Raw genomic sequence first — 15,438 nt, forward strand, 5'->3', positions numbered from 1 at the left:
CTAAGGACTCCAACCTATAAGAGCTATGCAAACATCACTTGCATAGTTCGCTTAGCGAGGCTTCAAGAAAGGCATATGAACGGTGGCACTAATCTTCTAAAAGCAAGAAATTAAAATTTCATGCAAGCGGAACCAGCATTTGACAATACTTTGAAATACACGAAGGAAAAAAAAATTCTATTTCACGTTATGACAAAATGCTGGCATTTAGTAACAAGATATGTTCTAGGATATTTTATGACATTTTTTAATTCAAAAAAAAATCTCACTGACTGACACTCAAGAGAAAAAAGGGTCATCACTACAAGAAAAATAAAGTTGTTCTGTTTGTCCTAAAATCAGACATGGCCATTAGAGAAGATGAAACTGTCAATTACAAGGAGAAGAATGGGCTATGGGATCTTTTGAGCCGTTTACACTGAATTATTAACCATGTGAGCTCAAGATTTTCCTTCATTGAATTGCTCTTTGTGTATTCCATGTTGTATAAGAACTATTCTAGAGTTCTGCTATAGGAACAACAAAAAAAAAAAAAAAAATTGGAGTAACTAGATCTAGTTACAATGACATGTGACCAACTAAAATACCTATGAGATGGTTAATTGTTACACAACACCTTTCTCAGTAGTATACTTTTACCTATAACTGACAAAATTAATGTTACTATGAATTGTTTTCTTTTAATTTTTTTCTTTTTTACATAACAATTCCAGTTCCCTCTCCCTCCCTTTCTTGTCCCCCCCTCACCCCCAACTCCCCGTCCTGTCCCATTCCCCACCTGTTCCTCAGGGAGGGTGAGGCCTTCCATGAGGGATCATAAAAATCTGTCAAGTCATTTGGAGTAGGGGCTAGGCCCTCCCTCCTGTCTCTAGGTTAAGGGAGCATCCCTCCATGGGGAACGTGCTCCCAAGGTCATTTCATGTACCAGGGTTACATCCTGGTTCCACTGTCAGAGGTCCCAGGCCTTCTAACTGAGACCCATGTTCAGGGGGTCTGGGTCAGTCCTATGCTGTTTCCCAGCTATCAGTCTGGGGGTCCATGAGCTCCCCCTTGTTCAGGTCAGCTGTTTCTGTGGGTTTCTCCAGCCTGGACTTGACCCCTTTTCTTATCACTCCTCCCTCTCTGCAACTGGATTCCAGGATGTTAGCTCAGTGTTTAGCTGTGGTTGTCTGTTTCTGTTTCCATCAGCTATGAGATGAGGGCTCTATGATGGCATGTAAGTTATCAATCTCATTATCAGGGAAAGGCATTTAAGGTAGCCTCTCCACTGTTGCTCAGATTGTTAGTTGGGGTCATCCTTGTAGGTCTCTGGATATTTCTCTAGAGTGAATTTTCAGTTTTCTCTTCAAACCTATAATGGCTGCCTGTCAGTTTTTTTTTTTTTTTTCATGAATCTCTCAGGAATCAACAATATACTCATTTCTTACTGAAAATACAGGACTCTAGAAGTTGAGAACTGAAGCTGTTTCACAAACCACAGTGTAAAACTAGTTGGCGATATTTTCCATTTTCTTTTTACAATGTTTAATTTCTGTTTTGATTGGCATTAGTCTTTGTATACAGTGATGGGCTTATAAAGAAAATTTTAAATGGTATTCGCATATACTTTACCTATGTTCACTGCCCTATACCTTCCTGTTACTCCTATCTGCAACTCTCCTGTCCATTCCCTAGTTTTCTGATTTATAACATGTTTTCCCATATCCTCAAATATGGAATTCAAATAAGTGTATACAGAAAGAGATCTGAGAAGAACATGCTATGCCTTGGCAGAGGATCAAATGAAGGGAGAGAGCAACCTTGAAGCAGACTTCATCTTTCCACTCCAGATCAATACTACAAAAATTCGGGACCAGTTCCTGATCCCTAGATGTTCCACTCTTCATACTAGTTGAACATCAAGTAAGCTGAACCCCTTTGTTCTCATGAAGAACAGCATACCCTGTGGGAGGGGCACAGGCATCTCTCCACCCCATACTAAAAGCATAAATGTTCTGCTCTTTGCCTTTCTCATCCCTATTAGGACTTATGAAGATCAAGAATGGATCTCTGCTAACTCACCCTAATCTATCTCAGGATGTGCCAGGATACACACAGACCCTTACCCGTCCTGTCCCTGTGGATATCATTCCTAAAGACACTGTGGGATGAACCCAGGTAACATCATTGCCAAGTGAAATACCAGTTTATCTCATAGAAACCAATGAGAGGCGAACAGGGCCAGAGTGAATAAAGGCTTGATATTTGGATTCTATTGTTAGCTTTAAAGTCAGTACTCTACCCTGGCAACCAGTCACTGGACAAATCAAAACATTCAATGATTTTTTTTGATATATTAAAGAATGAGGGGATAGGGTAAGTCACTGCAGGAAAAGGAAAGTTAAGAAGGGAACACAAACAGTCACATCTTTCTGGAACAAATTCTGTAGGTTCAAGTGCAGGTGTAGGAGATGGACGCTCAATGTGGAAGAAGCTAAAAGCTGAAAATTTCACGAATATTCCCCCTTCAGAACATCTGAACTTCACAGATGAGAGCAAAGGTGAATGTCAGAGACAAAAAATCTCCTCATACTTCAGATATGAAATTGAGGAAAAGCATGACATTGGAAGGTTCCAGAACACTGCATGCTCTTCTATGTAAGCTGTACATTATAAACAAAATAAACAAACAAAAAACAAATAAAAACTGCCTTGCCACAGCCTAACTAGGTGAGTTTATATCATATCAAACCTAGAAATAGAAATGATTAATTCAAGAACCCCTCTATGACATCCTATTTATTGGCTTTCACCATTTTTGCTAATATTAAATAAGAAATTTCATCCAGTTCACAAAGACCAGAAAAATAAACATAAGAACCTTCAGATTTAAAAAGAGAAAAGAAACAATATTCACAGTAATATGCTTGTCAGTATTCACGCAAATGTACTGGCCTGTCCTTGGGGTCCTGACAGGATACACCCTCAGCTGCAGCCACTAAGAGCACCACCTGTGCACATTCACTAAGTTCCCTTTTAAAAGGGCCCTGATCATTTCCCATCTCTCTCTCTGTCTCTGTCTCTCTGTCTCTGCCTCTCTTCCTTTCTCTATCCCTCCCTCTCTCTTTTCCCTCTCCTAGTTTCTCTTTCTTCATCTCTTCATCTCTCTTTCTCTCTCTCTCTCTGCCTCTCTCCCATCCTGTTTCCTGATGCTGGTCTCCCTCCTCCCCTCACCCCTTTTTGCATTCCCTTTCCCCTAATAAAAAACCTTCCATGTGAGCTTTATCACATGGTATATTTCTCAAGCTGCTTTTAAAAATTACAGCATTGCTTGTACACAAACTATATCAAGATACCTAAAGGTTAAAAAAATCCATTTAAATTTTGTTACATATAGTTAGCAAAATAGCCTAGTACTTTAAATTTTAGAAAAGCCAAAATATATACATTTACTAGTATTTGTAAACTACTTAAAAAATATACTCTACCTTTAGTAGCTAAACATCAAATGCTCGACAATGCATCTGCCAAAATATGTTCACACAATACATTATGAAAGCAAAATATCAAAGAATACCTACTTCATTGGGGAGGCAATAAAGCTTGTGGGCTGGAAGGTCAGATTCATTTGGATATAAATTTTCCTAGGGGAATCTGTAGACTTAAAACCTACGGGTTTTGCTATAATACTGGTGAATGGATTCATTGTGACCACAGGGAAGTTCATCACGTCTATAATGTAGAAGAGTCAGAACAGCTGAAGCGATACTGAGAAAGAGCAGCAATGGCAGAAAACATACTCTTTGACCTTAAAATCCTCTTCAAAGCTGCACTATCAATCCGGCCTGTTCCTGGAGAAATGGCAGACTCCTACACTAAAGACAGGTGAGCTAAAAGCAGGCTACTCAAATAGCATCAGCTGATTTGTGGCGGATGAGTTAAGGTAATTCAGCAGGGAATAGGAAACTGATACTGGAAAAGGTGTATTACTAAAACACTAATCAAGACATTTAAAACAAAACAGACATTTTTTTTTAGATATTCCATCAAAAATATACATGCATGACAAATATGCCTACAAATCTGTTTAACATTGTTAATTGTTACCTTAGTGAAAAATAAAACATAATATTATTACTTAACACATAAGAAGGAAAGTGTAAGTGTGGGTAAAATGGAAATGCACACAAGCAGAAAAGGCAGAAAGACACCGATAGGTGTGTGTTGGAGAGAGAAGATCCTAGCTTTTCTCACAAATGAAGGCATCACCACTTTCCAGATGACCAGACCTCAGTTCATCAATGTTCATTGTTATAACTTGGCACAGAAGAGCAGTATCCATCAATACCTCTTCAATAGCACCTGCAGAAATCCTGTGGCCGGCAACATTTATTACATCATCCACCCGAGACATAACATATAGGTAACCTTCTTCATCCATGTAGCCAGCATCCATAGTGTCATAGTAGCCCTGAAAATAAAAATGCATATATTTAGTTAGCATGCAAAAGCAATAACACATGATCATTTTCAAAGCTTGGTAAAATATAAATAGTTAATTTACACTGTTGAAATTTATATGCTATCCTTTGATGATGGACACAAGATTCTATACAAATACAAAAGCTTAGAGTTTATACAATGAAAGAGACTTGCCATAGTTAATTTAAAAATTAAATAGTGAAAGAATGATTTTCAAATGAGACATAAGTTCCTTTATTGTGAGCATTTGACTATTTTCACAAGCTTTGAGATTACATCACTATTGGTTTTGAAAATTAGATACTTTTGCTTCTAGGGAAGTTAAACTATCCTTATATATGTTCAAGCTAAGTATTTGAACTTAGGATTCTAACGTTTGTGAACCCAATTACTTTTTTTTAATGGAGAAGTAATGGCTCAATATTTCTGATACATTTTGGTGTTATAAGGGAATTTTTAATGAAGATATCAAATTGTATCTATTTCAAAAACTTTTCATAAAAATTATAGAAAGAAATCACTAGTTTATTGACTTTGGGCTTGAACTCAGGCCTCAGTGAAACTTAATAATCAGTATCAGTATGAAATACAATATTTCACCAATCTCAAAGTAATACACCTTTATTCTTTTAGAAATCACAATAGAAAAATACTAATTATGAAGAAAACTATATATATTGTCTTTAATACCTCTAATTTATTTGATACTTGTGTTTAAGCTTAGGCTCTAAAAAAAAACCCCAGACAAGTAACTATTTGTATCTATTACCCTTTTTAATACTTGATATGGTTCTCTCTGAAAAGAGATAATACCATACTCCTTACCAGACTTCAATGAACTCTACAAAATGGTATCTATGATAGAGGAGAGATTCTGACACACATTCTCAGGAATTGCAATTTTTACTGCATACAGTAATTAGGGGAGGCCACACTTAGAGAAACAGTGAAGAGCTGGCTATTTTGGTTACGGCCTCAGGGCTTTTTCATCTAACCTGCATGAGCTCTGATTAAATTGCTTGACCACTGATGCTTTTACAAGGCTGTAGATGAGAGGCATGAGGTCAGGAAACAAGGGAAAATGTCAAGGTACCTCTTGTAGTTTAACCATGCCCTGGGACTAAGAGGAGACTATTGATCTCAAAGGCAATCATGCTAAAACCACATGACCATATTGCTTGCCATCATCATGTGGTAATGAATTGTATCAGTACTCTGATGCATTACCTGTGGCTCATCATATAGACTGAATTGGCTGACTAGAGTCAAGTCAAATGACAAATACTTCTGCCACACTTGATCGGGAAAATGTTTAATCTTGGCCGTTGAGGTCACTTGACTCTGGGATGTCTTTCTAAAGAAAGCAATTTAATCCCTGTCATTTGTCTAGTTGAGTAGGGCATCTATCTTTCACTCACACACAATAAAGCTAGAATGCTAAACACTTGGACTCAAGGCTCTTATGAAATCCTCATCATTCATTCATTTTGACCTGGCACATCATAAGGATGAGGTAAGTGTAGGATGCTGATGTGGACCATCAAGAAGGGTGTGGCCATGAACATAACACACAACACCTTGGCATGGGGTGACAGACGAATGAGAAGCTGACAGACTGGGACGAGGGACTGACTTTATGAATACTGTTCCTAACCAATATCGTTATTTTTTAATGGTATTTTAAAATAAAAAACATTAAGAAGGACTGTCAAAACTAGATAATGGAATGGAAAACACATTTGATTAGTGGAGGTGTCTTAATGAATTTCTAGCTTGGAGTGGTTGCTGGCTCTCTGTCTGTACAAAGGATTCCAGTATAATGTCCAAAGTGTTTAGAGTCCAGTATTACTGGATTTACTTCTAAAATATTCTGATACTTATAGTTAGTAAGAGTGAGTGAAAACTTCCCATGCATCGAGATTGACAATGATTATCCAACTGACTGGTTTGGATAATTCTGATTTCACCATTGTTATCCCTGAGATCTGAAAGCTGGTTTGCATAGATTTGAAGAGTTATTTTTGATCTATGATCCGAGAAGCAAGTTCCTTATGGTGCCAGATTAAAAACAACAAACAAACAAACAAATTGCACACACAAAAAAACTTGAAAGTATATTAAAGTTCTCACAGGAAACTTCTCGAAGTATAAATGCTTAAAAGCTTCCTGATTCTTCCAAAGTCCCGAAAAAGCTCCAGGTGGTAATGGCAACCTTATACAAACGCAAAGAAGACAGAATAACTAAGAATAAAACAATACAATCAATAATAATTATCAACACTATTTTACATTGTGATAAAATAATGAAATTGCTTGTTCAAACACGGACCACTAATTCTCTGGGAAGATCATGCTTAAATTTGAGGGCAAGTAAATAATAATACAATTATTTAAGAATTATTATAGTTTCTTAACCGGTCACATGCACAATTGAAATACTAATAAACACACTGTTTCAGTGGAAAACACATAATCTCTGGAAATTGAGCAAATGAACTAAGTGAACTATTTAGAAAAACACTTATAGGAATTTAAAAAAAAAAAAAAGAACCAACATACCAGTTTTCACTTTTGTCTGCCCACTGGAATATTTGCATTTAGGTAGTTAGCATATGACCTTATCTTTGCAACCTTTATTCCTCCTGCTCTTTTGAAGCTGTCTTTCACTGAATATTCTTTCTTCTTTTCATGGCCATTAATTAAGCCTTGTATATTTTGTAACTCCAATGGATAAATGGAAACACAGAGCATACGGAATACTGGCTTCTGTATTTCTTTCCTACACAACCAATCCCATATTTCATTCTTTCCCCAAACCAGTGATATTTGCATAGAAAGGCTTAGCCTCTACCTATGACTGATCTATCTGTGTTTACATAAACTAGAATAAATTCTTATGGTTCTTAATAAGAGGTGCCCATCAACAACTCAAATAGTTTCCTGTACACAGAAAACTTTTAGGTTCTTCGTAGTTTAGAAATTGAAATGTGATAGAACATGAGGAATATTTTCAAGTCATTCAGCTAGAAACATCACCAAGTCAAGTGTCGGTGTCCCAATTTTATCCCTGAGAAAAGTGAGAGATGGCTACTGTCCACATTAGGTGACATGACACATCCAAACCATACCAGTATTGTCAGTGTGGAGATGATGATGGCGACAGGGTCAGTGCGCCATCCCAATGTCAGCCATGCATGGCAGTGAATCTTACTTTCACCACTGGCAGAAGATGCTACCTTGAGTGGAGCAGCTATGAATACCTGTGGGCTCCCATCACTGGCACTCTAGTCATATTCTGCACCAAGTTCAGTCACCCTGTGGTTAGCTCAACTTTCCCCTTTAAAGGACTTTAATTTTGTCTCTTTAAAACATTGGGAATATGCTGTTATTTCAAGACATTATGGAATTATGAAAATGCAAGGGAAAGCACTTAGCAATCCCAAAAGGCAGAACAACAGCAAAAGCTACAGAAATTCTGGCTCATGGCTACTGTTGCAGCCCTTACCATTCCTACCCATCATTGAATCTGTTTAAAGATACCAGGCTGAGGGTGATAAGCCCCCTGGGCGCTTTCAAATGACTTTACTATGCTAATCTTTTTAAATCGCCATGTAAACAATTTTGCTTTATCAGTTTGTTTTAAATCAGCTCGGTGACATTTTGCAAAAAGGAATAAAAGTCAATTTCAAACACTGAAATATAACATGAATGTAACAACGTCTAATAATCAAGTTAAGGGCATCACTGGCATGCCAAATGTAGAGAAGTAAAATAGACCTTAAGTGGAAAATCAAATTCCACAAAGGGCCAGGAGGAACAGCAATAATTCGTGAAGCAGAGTATCTGTTAAATGAATGAGAATAACCTGATGTGGGTTCATATTGAAGAGGTCACTTTCATTTTCTCCCACAAAACATATCAAGGTATGGAGGCCTTCCATATTGGTGTAAAGATAACAGAGTTAAAGTGTGTTGGTACATAGGAATGTGGGTCTAGGTATGCACACATATATTCCCCATAATAGACATATGGAGCAACATATTGTTAAACAACTATTTCTCCAACTGTATCTATACAAAAGCAGAAATTCTGTTTCATAGGCGTCTGTATTGCTTCCCCCAAGTCCCCACACATCTCACTCATCACTCTTATTATAATGAAGCTCCTGTCGAGGTTTCAAAATGAATGAAACTTCCCTTTCTTTTAAAGGCCCATCATGCTAGATCCTCACACATATCATGCTGTTTCGGCCTAACCCTCTCCCTCTCACCTTGAAGCCTGATTCAAAGCCTTGAGGCCATTCTATTCTAATAAACCCCATTCCTGTAGAAAATCATGAGGTAGGTGGCGGTTTCCTTTGTGGACCAACAATTGCTGTTCCCTCATATTTACTTAACCTGGGATGTAGCGAGAGGGGAACTTTGAATTTCACACTCAACTTGCATCTTCAAAAGGAGAGCCATCATTTATGATGTTCATTATGAGGGTAGGTAGTGTGACTAATGTCTGTTACCCAAACAGTTAGAAGGAAAAGGCAGGAAAATGAGAATTCAAGAGCAGCCTCTACTTATCACACACACACACACACACGCACGCACGCACATAAGCACCACCACCACCACCACCAACAACAACAACAACAAATAAATATTAATCCTATGTCTAAAAGTTTGAGGGTAAGCCCACATGGACATAAGTGTCTCAATAGATATAAAAACCTTGGAGTTTGTGCAAGAGGAAGAAGAAAAAACTTTGGGGGAAAAAAAGCAACAATCCAAAAAGATTTAGAACCAGGAGATCACAGAATCTAAGGTAGGAAGTCTGAAAATATTAATAATGACCAATTTTCCACAAGCCGGAATGAAGGACAAACTTTCCTTTAAAATTGGTTCTAATTTTAGTGATGAAACTTAGTGTTCATGTGAAATATTTTGAATATCCTTAAGATTTCCATTTATGGCATGTAGGACAGATAACAACAGGAGAGGCTGGGGAGCAAGCATGAATGTTTTTATGAGACAGCATCTCACTGGCTGACCCGTAACTCCATATATGAACTGAGCTGGCGACAAACTCAAAGAGAACCCTTGCCTCTGCCTCTGCCTCTGCCTCCTGAGCACTGGGATTAAAAACATGTGCTACCCAGCTGGTGGTAATGGGGTATGACTTTAAACCCATCACTCAAGAGGCAGAGGCGTGTGAATATTGGAGTTCGAGGTCAGCCTGGTCTACAGAGTGAGTTCCAGGACAGGATCCAAAGCTACAGGGGGAAAAAAAAACCCATCTGGAAAAACAAAGACAAACAAGCAAACAAACAAAATGACTACCATGCCTTGTTTACACTATACTTAAATGTCTGTACTGTCCTAAACTAGAAGAGTTGCTGGTTCATGAATTAACACAGGAAGTAGCTTGTGGACAGATAAAGGTTTGAAAAATGAAAGGCCATCAGAGGAATTATTCAGCTGTTACATTTGTTTGCAAATTCATATGTGTGTTAAATCATGCATTCATTTCCTTCACTTGCTGCTTCTTCCAGGCTTGCTCTCTCTTACTCTGCATGTCAAGCACTAATAATACAATAATATAATTGCATGGAGATCCCGGCATAAAGGAAAATGTAAAAATTTAGTATTTTAACAATGCAAATAGGAGGTTTGGTGATATATTGTTTATGATCTAATAAAGCTTGCTTGAAGATCAGAATACAAAGCTAGCCACAGCCATAGTGGGCAGGCAGTGGTGGTGCACACCTTTAATCACAGCAACCACACTAGTTAGCTGGGCAGTGGTTGTGTATGCCTTTAATCCCAGCATATATATATATATACATAAGACAGGAGCTCAGGGTCTCATTAAGGTATTTAGTTTTTAGTTTGTGGCATTCAGATTCCAGTCATGGTGTGGACAGGTTCACCCCCGCCTCGGTAGAGCTAAGAGCTGGTGGCTGGCTGTTTTGCTTTTCTGATCTTCAGGTTAAACCCCAATATCTGTGTCTGAGTTTTTATTATTTGTACTACAGGAGGAAGTCTATAATTAATGTTGTTTTCTCATATATATATAATATATAATATTATTATATCACTTCTCCAAGTGAGTTAAATACTATAAAGTGAAAATACCCAAGATACTTTGGGAAGAATATTTTATATCAGTAAATTAAACTCTGCATTTCCAAAAGCTTCCAGAATGAAATTTTATATCCCTATTTAACATATATATTGCTAGAAATGGCAAGTATGGTTGTCTCAAATCAATGTAATAATTCAAGAAAACAGCTTAATTGTTCACAAGTGCAACCTATTTTGAGATGAGGGAGGGACATGCTCTCTGTTCTTCACTAACATGATGTGGTACCTCAATAAATTCAGATGTTTTTCTTTGAGTATTGAAAGGGATCTTAAACACAGACCCCTGAGGTGAATCTCATTCTAATGCTAGAGAAATGCAGAAAAGTTTCAGAGTGGAAACTATTTGTGATATATAGATACAGATAAATAGAAAGATAGAGAGATGATAGACATATCGATAAATAGGTGATAGAGGTAGAGATTGATTTTGATATATCAATAGATAGATAATAGATAGATGTTGTATAGATCAATAGATAGAGAGATAAGACACTAGACCCACCTACCCATACAGGACCACCCTGAATCCCTGCCTGCCTGATCTCTGACCCCCACCGCTGGTCCTTTGCTAGAGTTCCAGGCCTGGGCCAAAGATCCTCCTATCCCTGTGGGACCATCCTGAGTCACAGCCTGAAGGATGGATCTTTGAACCCTATCCCCAGGCCTCTGCTGGAGCGAGATAGCTTTCCTGGTGCTCTAATACACCCACCCCCCATGAATAGCCTACCCTCCCCCCACCCTGTGTCATTCCCTGCCCACTGTCTCACTGCTCTAGTTGAACACTGAAACAGGCCAAGGCCAGATCTGCCTATCCCCACATGACCTTCCTGAGTCCTGCCTGCAGGATCTCTGCTGGAGCCTGATCTTTGACCCCCATCACTGGGCCTCTGCTTGAGGAGAGACCTCCTGGAGAGCTTAAGCCAGCCAGAGCTACAGACATGGAATTCTGACCCACCTAAGCCCATAGGGGGAGTGCCATAAAGAGAGAGACCCAACCTGCACCCACTGGAAGAAGTGATGGGAATACAGCAATACAAGAAAACATCTAACAATAGAGAGGCAAGCATGACGACACTAGAATCTAAGGACTCTACACCAACTAGACCTGAACACCCCAAAGTAGATGAAGCAGAAGAGAACGACTTAAAAACTATCTTCATAAAAATGATAGAGGTCTCCAAAGACGATGTGAGAAAATCCCTTAAAAACAGAAGAAAAAACAAAGAAAAAATTGGAAGAAATTAACAAATTTCTTAAAAAGTAAGGAAAACCAAGAAAAAACAATTAAACAGGTGAAGGAAACAGTTCAAGACTTGAAAACTAAATAGAGAAAATAAAAACAACACAAACCAAAGGAATGCTGGAAATAAAAAAACTGGGCAAACGATCAGGAACTACAGACACGAGCATAACCAACAGAATAAAAGAGATGGAAGAGAGAATCTCAGGCACTGAAGATAAACTAGAGGAAATAGATTCATAGACCGAAATCTTAAATCCAACAAATCCTGAACATAAAAGATCCAGGAAATGTGGGGCACTGTGAAAAGGCCAAACCTAAGAATAATAGGTATAGAAGAAGGAGAAGAAGCCCAGCTCATAGGTGCAGAAAACACATTCAACAAAATCATTGAAGGAAACTTTCCCAATCTGAAGAAGGACATGCACATGGAAGTACAAGAAGCATACCTACCGAACACCAAATAGGCTGGACCAAAGGAAAAAGACCCCTCGGCACATAATAGTCAAAACACATAACATACAGAATAAAGAAAGAATATTAAGAGGAGCGAAGAAAAAAGGACAGGTAACATATAATGGCAGACCTATCGAAATTACACTTGACTTCTTCATGCAAACTCTCAAGGCCAGAAGGTCCTGGATAGATGTTCTACAAGTACTAAGAGCCCATGGATGCCAGCCCAGGCTACTATACCTAGCAAAACTCTCAATCACTATAGACAGGGAAAATAAGATATGACAAAGCCACATTTTCACAATATGTGTCTACAAATCCAGCCCTACAGAATGTTCTGAAAGGAAAATTCCAACCCAAGGAATTTAAAAAGACATAGGAAATAGCTAATCCCACTTCATCATAACCCAAGGGTAAAGCAGGGCAAATATAGTCATAATGCCATCTCCCACAACAAATCTAAAACAAACAAGCATCAACAATCAATGGTCCTTACTCACCCTTAACATTAATAGTCTTAACTCCCCTATAAAAAGACACAGGCTAACAGAATGGATACGAAGACAGAATCTACCCTTCTGCTACATACAAGAAACACATCTAAGCTTCAAGGATAGACATTACCTCAGGGTAAAGGGTTGGGAAATATCTTCCAACCAAATGGGCTCAAGATGCAAGTAGGTGTGGCTATCCTAATATATAGGAGTTAGACATCAAACCAAAATCAATCAAAAGAGATGAAGATGGTCATTTTGTATTCAGCACAGGAGAAATCCATCAAAACAAAGTCTCAATTCTGAAAATCTATGCTCCCAATACAAAGGCATTCGTAAAAGAAATGCTACTAAAACTCAAAGTTCACATAAAACCTCATACATTTATAGTTGGAGACTTCAACACCCTACTCTCACCTCTAGACAGGACCACCAGTCAGAAACTTAACAAAGAAACAAAAGAACTAATAGAAGTTATGTCTCAATAGACATTCCCTACAAACACAAAAGAATATACCTTCTTCTCTGCTCCACATGGAACCTTCTCTAAAATCAACCACATGCCAGGTGGCATAACAAGCCTCAACGGATACAAAAAAAAATTGGAATAGTCCCCTGTATGTTATCAGACCACCACGCTTTAAAGTTGGAATTCAACAACAACACAAATCGCTGAAACCCTACAAACTCATGGAAACTGAACAATGTGCAATTACACCATACCTGGGTCAAAGAAGAAATAAAGAAAGAAATTAAGGACTTCCTAAACTTCAACGAGAGTGAGGACACAAAATAACTGAACTTATGGGAAACCTTGAAAGCAGTGCTACAAGGGAAGTTTATTGAACTAAGTGCCCATATGAAGAAAACAGAGAATAGTCACATTAGAGAATTACCAGCATAACAGAAAGCCTTGGAACAAAAAGAAGCAAACTCACCCCGGAGGAGTAGATGCCAGGAAATAATCCATTTGAGGGCTGAAATCAATAAAGCAGAAACCAGGAAAACAATACAAAAAGTCAATGCAACAAAGAATTGGCTTTTCAAGAAAATTGACAAGATAGACAAACCCTTATCGAAACTACCCGAAAAGCAGGGAGAGAACATAAAAATCAACAAAATCAGAAACAAAAAGGAGGAAATAACAATGGACACTGAGGAAATACAATTTACAAGTCATACTTTGAATACCTGTACTCCACAAAATTTGAATATTCAAAGGAAATGGACAAATTTCTGGATAACTTTCACTTACAAAAAAAAAAAATCAAGAACAGATAAACAACTTAAATAGACCTATAAACCCTAATGAAATGGGAGCAGTCATCAAAAGCCTTCTAACCAAATAAAAGCCCAAGACCAGATGACTTAAGTGCAGATTTCTACCAGAATTCAAGGAAGAGCTAATACCAATACTCCTCAAATTGTTGCACACAATAGAAACAGAAGGTCCATTACCAAACTCTTTTTATGAGGCCACAGTCAACTTGTTACCCAAGCCACACTAAGACACAACTAAGAAAGAAAACCCAATATCCCTCATGAACATTCATGCAAAAATACTCCATAAAATACTGGTAACCAAATCCAAGAATACATCAGAGAAATCATCCACCATGACCAAGTATGTTTCATCCCTGGGTTGCAGAAATGGTTTAACATACGAAAATCTATCAATATGATCCACCATATAAACAACCTAAAAATGAAAATCACATGATCATCTCCTTAGGTGCTGAAAAAGCCTTCAGCAAAATTCAACATCCTTTCATGAAAAAGGTCTTGGAGATATCAGGGATAACAGGAACATACCTAAACATAAGGAAAGCATTATACAGTAAACCAACAGTCAACATCAAACTGAATGGAGAGAAGCTTAAGGTTATTCCTCTAAAATCAAGAACAAGACAAGGCTGCCCTCTCTCTCCATTTCTCTTCAATATTGTATTTGAAATTCTAGCTAAAGCAGTAAGACAACAAAAGGAAATCAAGGGGATATAAATTAGAAAGGAAGAAGTCAAACTTTCACTATTTGCAGATGATAAGATAGTTTACATAAGTGACCAAATAAACTCTACCAGAGAACTCCTACAGCTGATAAACACCTTCTGCAAACTAGCAGGATACAAGATAAACTAAAAAATAAATAAATAAATAAATAAATCAGTAGCCCTAGTATACGCAGATGACAAAGGGGCTGAGAAAGAAATCAGACAAACATCACCCTTTACAATAGCCACAAACAACATAAAGTATCTTGGGGTAACACTTACCAAACAAGTGAAAGACCTATATAATAAGAACCTTATGGCTTTAAAGAAAGAAATTAAAGAAGATACCAGAAAATGGAAAGATCTCCCATGGTCTTGGATAGGTAGGATAAACATAGTAAAAATGGCAATCTTGCCAAAAGCAATCTACAGATTCAATGCAATCCCCATTAAAATCCCACCACAATTCTTCACTGACTTTGAAAGGATAATACTCAAGTTTATATAGAAAAACAAAAGACCAAGGATAGCTAAAACAACCCTGTACAATAAAGGAACTTCAGGAGGAATCACCATCCCCGACTTTAAGCTCTACTACAGAGCTACAGTCCTGAAAACAGCCTGGTATTGGAACAAAAATAGACAAGTAGACCAATGGAATCAAA

At 37.8% G+C, this 15,438-nt stretch overlaps 1 protein-coding gene across 1 annotated transcript in view; it reads right to left on the bottom strand.

Moving 5' to 3' along the window:
- The window catches only part of Acss3 (acyl-CoA synthetase short chain family member 3), a 162,832-nt gene that overhangs the window by 5,922 nt on the left and 141,472 nt on the right, over positions 1–15,438 (bottom strand). Inside the window, exons 12-13 of the mRNA XM_051206396.1 lie at positions 6,592–6,673; positions 4,328–4,450 (exon numbers count right to left, since the gene is read on the bottom strand). Coding sequence (XP_051062353.1) covers positions 4,328–4,450; positions 6,592–6,673 — 205 coding nt within the window. The remainder of the gene's footprint in view (positions 1–4,327; positions 4,451–6,591; positions 6,674–15,438) is intronic.

The sequence above is a fragment of the Phodopus roborovskii genome, unplaced genomic scaffold, assembly GCF_943737965.1.
Source record: "Phodopus roborovskii unplaced genomic scaffold, PHOROB, whole genome shotgun sequence".
Lineage (NCBI taxonomy): Eukaryota > Metazoa > Chordata > Mammalia > Rodentia > Cricetidae > Phodopus > Phodopus roborovskii.